Source organism: Etheostoma cragini, chromosome 18 (assembly GCF_013103735.1).
Source record: "Etheostoma cragini isolate CJK2018 chromosome 18, CSU_Ecrag_1.0, whole genome shotgun sequence".
Classification (NCBI taxonomy): Eukaryota; Metazoa; Chordata; class Actinopteri; order Perciformes; family Percidae; genus Etheostoma; species Etheostoma cragini.
In genome coordinates, this window is record NC_048424.1 from 10,810,415 (window position 1) to 10,817,622 (window position 7,208).

The 7,208-nt window shown below is 38.5% G+C and overlaps 1 protein-coding gene across 1 annotated transcript; it reads right to left on the minus strand.

Annotated features, from left to right (window-relative positions):
- Window positions 1–89: 89 nt before the first annotated feature.
- Window positions 90–6,580, minus strand: moxd1l (monooxygenase, DBH-like 1, like). The gene is made up of 13 exons (XM_034900880.1): window positions 5,918–6,580; window positions 5,198–5,344; window positions 4,118–4,270; window positions 3,805–3,888; window positions 3,311–3,466; window positions 3,080–3,176; window positions 2,244–2,416; window positions 2,066–2,154; window positions 1,756–1,852; window positions 1,508–1,567; window positions 1,094–1,188; window positions 806–890; window positions 90–659 (listed from the first exon to the last, which is right to left on the minus strand). Exons 1-13 carry the CDS (start codon window positions 6,185–6,187, stop codon window positions 501–503), a joined length of 1,665 nt encoding a protein of 554 aa, XP_034756771.1. The 5' UTR covers window positions 6,188–6,580; the 3' UTR covers window positions 90–500.
- Window positions 6,581–7,208: the final 628 nt, after the last annotated feature.

Below are 7,208 nucleotides of genomic sequence, written 5' to 3' on the forward strand. Positions count from 1 at the left end.
TCATAACACCAGTTTTATATATAATTTGGGGTGTACAGTATGTCTTTTATTAGGTGGTAAATAATCAAACAGTTTGGCTCTTTTATACTGTATAAATACCAGCAATTAGGCCTAAGTTCATGAAATGAACGTTACATGTACACAAACAGATCACAGTGTTAGTGCCATTAATTACATTCATAGCCATGTCATATGCATGGACTAAATGAGAAATTGTTGGGCAATATGGATAAAACCTTCTTGTCGAATGCATTTAATTTTGTATATTTATGTATATATTTGTAAGTAATTAAATTACTAATACTATAACCTAACCTGTGATTAATAATCAATAATAAAGACAAAGATGTGCTATGCATGGAAAAAAATAAATCAAAAAATGTTATATACCCTGTCCTGTGAAGTTTAATATAGCCAGTTGATTAGAATAAGATTTGATCAACTGTGCCTTTTTTAAATCAAGATAGCAATGGTTTGGAGCTGTTGCTCATACAACCATGTTACATCATTGCAATCCAGAGTAGCAGTAGCATGATTCCTGCTGGGTTCATAATCCAGGAAGTGCTGAGTCTGCTTGCTGCGTTGTTGTTCTGACAAGTGTCACTTGGTGTCTTCATCATCTCTCTGACTGTGCCATAGAAGTTAAATGATGAGTTGGTCTGTGGAGAAAGAAAATATATTATATAGAAATACTTCTTTTACAATACCCGTTGGAAGAAATGACCTCAGTTATGCACAAATATGTATTTATTAGATTGTAGGCAGAAAAGAAATGCACTATCAAACAATTCAGACTGTTACTTACATTGTCATCAGAGATGTACTGTATTTGAGGAAGTTTCTTTAGTGAACTCTCCTGTGCAGCTATGTCATCCTGGTCCTTATACATGCTGTCAGAAATAAGTATAGACTTATTCATCAGAGCATATCAAGATACAGCTGCTTGAAGAAAAGTGTTTGTAATGCATACATGTCTGTAACCTGTAAACTGTTTGTTAACCACCACTGCTGCTGTTGATTCTGTCTCAGCAGAAATATTACGTGAAGGACCGCATGGGGTCTTATTGGTAGCTTGTGTTTCACTGATAGATACCTTGTATTTGGGTGGCTAACACATGTGTTGATCTTGATTGCAGGGTAGTAGAATAGGAAAGCCAGGCACATCTCATCAGTAGTTGCTAATCCCATCTGATGCAGAAAAATGTGATTAAAGACATGAGATTTTCTGCAGATGGATTTTTAAATAATAACAGTATTTTAAGTTGTATCCTATATGCTATTGACCTGTTCCTCTTAAGGAGTCCAGCCGTAAAAATGATACTGTATTTCATTTGTACAGGATGTCAAGGTGCCCACGTCATTAGGTTAAAATTCCACAGTTTACACAATACATTTTTCGCCAATCTTTCAGGTTAGAGACATTTGCTTTATTTTTCTTGGACAACACTGATTTCATTTAAAGTACATGGTATGTGAAATGACATGAGGTCATTCAGTATTTACCCACCTTCGTGGCATTGGTGCGATCAGTAGTACTGTAGGTGCACTCCACTGCAATCTCATCACTCTGTAATGGGAGACAAGTATTAGGATATAATATAGACAACTGTTAATATTATAGTATAGTTTTTAAAAGCTCGGACATCTAATAACTTACTCCAAAAAAACTGCCTTGTAACCATAGACCGTATATTAACGGTCTATGCTTGTAACATATGGGCATACTATTTGGTCATGGAGGCAATGGAGACTTACCTGCTTAATGGTCTTGATGTTTCCTAAACTGATGACCTGCTGATACTCAAAGTTGAAGTTTTCATCCAAACCCAAGAAGTCTATCTGCTCTCCATTTCTACAGAGACATATGAAATCACACTACGTTTACATAAAACAATGACACAATGATAATCAGCATTGAAATTGAATTATTTTTCAAAACAAATACCAACAATTTATAATTGTGCCTTTCTAAACCAGTTTTAATCATACAAATCTCTCTTTTTTTAATTCATCAGCTTTGATATTGACTAATATAGATCAAATCCGCATTTGCTATATTTTTTACCTGTATTGGCCAACTCTAACCTTCCTCCCAGCCAAGTGAGTGTGCAGTATAATAGCGAACACTTGCAGTTCAGGCACAGGATTTAAAAGCTAGAGGTGGAAAGTTAACACCATCAGGAATAAACAACCCACAAAAATTAGCTCTTAACTTTTGAAATCCATACTGAACCAATACAGACCTTTGAAAAGAGGGTGGTATTACACACACCGTAGGTGTGGAATTGAGTGGCTTTCGGAGGGATGTTGTAGTGGATATGGTGAAGTGGCAGCATCCCTGTGGTCAGGATGCCCGCATCATACTGCCGTAGTTGGGCTGTATAGTGCAATTTCATTCCTGAGCTGTCTGTCCTACCTTTACAGAGAGACAGAAGTTTAAAAATTGCATCTTGGAATAAGAGAGAGTACAGAAACAAGATGACATGCTCCACTACTCATGCAGTCTGTAACACTGTGATATTATGGTGTATTATTGTCCAGACAGCAGCAAAAAGACACGTTTTCCACGTTGTATTAAAAATGTGTGCTTTGACTGCTGTCTGGACAATAATACACCGTGTAGAGTTAGACTATCACAGTGTTACAGAGTGTATAAATAGTGGAGCAGGTCTTCTTTATTCTTTACTCTAGAATTTCCCTTTCTCCTTAATATGCCACCATTGTGTTAAACACAATGGTGGCGTTACACTGGTTCTGGGTTTAGTGTCTTGCCAAAGGACACTTTGGCATGGAACAGGGACCACCAACCTTCTGATCAGTAGACCGCTCTTAACACCTGAGCCACAGTCGCCTCAAGAGAGCTATTTCAAGTCTGAGTCATAGATGTTACTGTAGGTGGCATTGTCGGGTGGACATTTAGAAGATATTGATTACATCATGGGAAATGATTTTGGAATTTTATCCACACATCAAAATGTTTCTAATCTGTAACCAGTATTATATATGTACCTACGTATAATACATAATATCAACATTCAAGAAACAGATACCAAACAGACAGTGTCAAAACAGTATTTACCAGCTGTTTTGTTTTGATTATTGTAGTGGATTTCAAGCCGATAGAATGTGTCTTCACTTCCAATTGGAATACCCACATTTTCTGGAAGCTCATATGCCTTAGATTTCAGGAATAGAAAACTGTGAATTAGCTTGCACCAGCACAACACAACAAGACAAGGATGTACACACAAGAACACAGACAACAAATTGAATCTTTGCATTCAGAGACAGACACTTGATTCTCCCTCACCCCTGCTCCCACTCCCCATGCAGCCACCACCCCGAAGCAGGCGTCCCCTATGTCGCCCATGAAGCACGGCTTGTCGTAGGGCTTCACCACATAGGTGGGGCAGCGGTGCAGCAGCATGTGATGCACCATGTCAACGTTCTCAATCACTGGTTCGATCTAAAGGGAAAGTTAGAAGACATTGGGTACAGATGGTTTAAAAAATGGTGAATAAATGAAGACATAAATATTGAAATCCTAATGATTGTAGTTCATTTTTCAGCTAAGGGTTACCTTTCCACAGTTAGGAATTCATTTATGACCAGATCAAAGTAGTTTAAAAAGTATTTTCAGTGCAACTACTTTTGTTCCAGGTGTTTTGCAAACCCCAGTCCACTTAAAAGCCGATAGTGTGATGTGTAAATCCAACATCTTGGGTAAAGAACAACATTCAATTGCTGATTTCAATAACTGGTGACTGAAGAGAGATGACCATAACATGAAAAAAGGGTGATTACCTGGTATATATGTTGTTTTGTTTTTAAGTTTGGAAACTGCATGACCTTGCAGTGGTAGTAGGTACGACTCTGAGGGATAGTGATCTGCAAAGAAATAACGATGAAAGGTAAAAACAACACTCTTTGTATTTGTCTTAGTCTGGACAACTACTTGTGTTAGAATAATTTCAATTTGCTTGTATTTTTGAAGTGTTTTCCATCCATTTATCCAAACTATATTGAAAACTTTGAGCCAAATTTACAATTTAAAAATAATACCCACAAACATGGCTTGTCTAATGTATTGTCATTGTCATTGTTTACTTATTCCTACATTGTCCACTGTTGCGCTGAGATAGTTGAGGTTGGTTGACATCGTCCTGGACTTATAGTTCAGCAGATTGACTTCCTTGGTGCCCCTAAGATTCCCGTGGTAAGTGATCTCATCTGTTTTTCCATAGGCATAGATTAGTTTAATGGGTTTATCCTGTAAAAGAGACGGCAATTTTAGACAAGAAATATAATACAATACATCAGCAGCAACATGAGAGGGATTTCATCGGGGGAAGAAAAGGGATGTGGGGTGTTAATGGGTTCTCAAAACACTCAAAATAAATCAAGTGTACCTTACAAAACTATTTCATTTTAAAATTCAAGTGATGAACAGCAAAGGTTTAATATTCTGGTTTTGTATTTTACTACCACAAATGTCAACACACAGCCAGGTGTCATTACCAAAATGGTATAGCATTTCACGTGCTCGATGCAAAACAAAATATTGTGTGACTCTTTCTTTTGTTGCTATTGTCTTTATATCTGAACACACCCAATTCAATGTATGGTAAGAACACTCCACACAAAAGAACTTGTATGATGCTAACTGTACAGAAATGCCATCAGGGAACTTGAGCTCTACATAGAAGAATTAGTTCAGCAATACAAAAGACTATAGCATTACAAAAAAATAAGCCGCAGAGGAATATTGAAAAGATGGTGGTTTTGATTACAGCTTTATGTTCTGAAACAACAACCAAAGTTTAAGGAACGCAAGGTCTAATGCGTTAATGAGGGATGTTAGCCTGTTGGCATTGTATTGTTCCCATTCATCAGCAGCCTCTTAAAGTGAGTAACCCAGAACTATTATAAGAAAGGGTTCAATAATCAATTCTTTCATACTGTATAAAGTTTCAACCAGTCTGACATGAGGACATATCCAATATCACCACTCATTTAGTGTGATGTAGCAATGAAACATGAATAAATTAAAATAAATTAAATATGATTTAAACCAAATAATGGATGAATCATATATTTTCTATATTATTAGTAACTGAAGTTGATATTTTTAGCATTTTTAGGTCCTCATCAGCTATCTATCTAATACCTCAGTTAGATCTACATCTGAATGTCTTACAGTGATTTGGAAGTCTTGGCCGTCACACGACTGAATTGACCTCCGAAAGGTCATGGTGGTTTGACCGTCGCTTTCAGTCATAGAGAGGAGAGTGTAGCTCTGCTGCTCGTCTACCAAGGGCTTGGAGTTCCCTGTGGCATGTTCATCCTAATGGACAAAAAGACACAACTTTCACAAAGCAGAAAGATATTGGCCTAAAATTGGGTTGTGTTTGCTGTTCAACATGAAAAAAAATAAATGCAAGACATTTTGCCTGTAATCAGGGCTGTAGTACTCGAGTCCGGTCTTGGACTCGAGTCCGGACTCGAGACCGTTTTTTCGAAGGTCTCGGACTTGTCTTGGACTTGCTGGGATTTGGACTCGGACTTGTCTCGGTCTCGGCCACTGGTCTTGCCAAACATGGCTTTTGGTCTTGACCGAGTCCCGGTGTCTTTATTATGTTGATAATAATATTGGAGGGAAAGTGAAACCCAAAATGATTGTTGTGATACTGTCATGCATAAGACATTTTTCTCTGTCCTGGACTCGGTCTTGACTCGGACACAAACCTTTTTGGACTCGGTCTTGTCTTAGACTCGACTAGTCCTGGTCTTGGACTTGTCTTGGACTCGACTAAGGTGGTCTTGACTACAACCCTGCCTGTAATATTCAAAGACATCCAAGTTTGGTGGAAACATAAAACAAACAACTTCACATGTTAAAGTTTTGGTGATGACTTACTGTGAAGTAGATTCCATTGGGTCTAACTCCACCTGTGACCATGTCTGACCCCTTCATGCCTCCGTTCGGACTGAAGCCAAAGCTCACCCAGCCTGTTGTGTTCACTATCAGCTTAAATGTAATGTTTCCTTGTGGGTTATCAAAGCCCCACTGCAGGATGACCAAGCGGTTCTGGTCCAGATACTCCATGAAGGGCAAGGTGGGGTCAACCGCCCTGGCTCCTTTTGTCCAAACCGAGAACAGGTAGAGAAAAGAAAGCAGAGAGTTCATGATGTCTCTGTGAAGTTGAGGATTTCCAAACTGAGCTCAGTGTCTGTGAAGCTGCCAAACACCGTCCCACCCGCCTCCAGCACACCTGCTTTGCTCGATGAACTCAAGTGATAGGCTACAGGTGAAAAATGCTCAGTCATTTCGCATTTGACTTTGTAGAACAAAAAAAACACTGTAGACCCGTATCACATTGGCTTCGGCCTTGATCCAATTACAAATCTGCAAGATCACTGTTGTTGATGTCATAGCTGTGAAATGCTAAAGCTTCAAAGTCTTTAAAGTTATTGGACAGGTGGGCTGCAGACTTCATCTACTTACAACCCCCTCACAGCTCCTCTTTCATTGATATCAACCTGTTCCACCGGTTCTTTCAAAGACAAATGAGACCGCTCAGGTGTTGTATAAGGAGGAGAGGGAGATAGCAGGAATAAAAGTTGCAGACCTCCCTTTATTCACACCTCAACTGACAGTTGCACTGCTTTCACTGCTTACAACACATACAGTATGCTACATACTGAAAAGTCAACTACCTTTACGGCTGCAACTAGACATGTAAAATAATTCCAGCAGTTGTGCTTTAAATGATTTTAATTGCTTTCAACCCTTTCAGTACTTCAACTTCAATTCCCATTCAACAGATGAATTTGATGAATTTCAGTGTTACAAGCGAGCATGCTGGAATTTCCTTTTTTTTTTTTTTTTTTAATCGAGCCTTTTCTACTTTTAGGGCAAAGAGTGTATATAAAGATGTAAGCTTGTCAAAATAACCAGACCACTATATCATTACTGCCATTGTTGTTTTGTTTTTGTGTTTTTTCACTTAATGGCCAATTCTGACCACAGAGATGTAATGTAATAGCACATTGAGCCCAGCAGAGGCCGACTTTAGCATAAGGAAAACCTTTGGGTCACTCCCTTTCAGCCGTTGAGCCAGCTGTGAGCTGTCAACAACAGTAAACACACTGTATTAGCCGTTTTGGGATTACAATAATACACCACTTTGACTATTGTTTGGACTCAT

Excerpts from the sequence above, each read along its gene's own strand:
- moxd1l (XM_034900880.1), bottom strand. The coding sequence starts at position 6,187 with ATGAACTCTCTGCTTTCTTTTCTCTACCTGTTCTCGGTTTGGACAAAA. Across the intron at positions 2,417-3,079 it reads TAATCAAAACAAAACAGCTG|GTAGGACAGACAGCTCAGGA; the intron begins GTAAATACTGTT and ends CTCTCTGTAAAG. Across the intron at positions 1,189-1,507 it reads ATCGCACCAATGCCACGAAG|ATGGGATTAGCAACTACTGA; the intron begins GTGGGTAAATAC and ends TTTCTGCATCAG.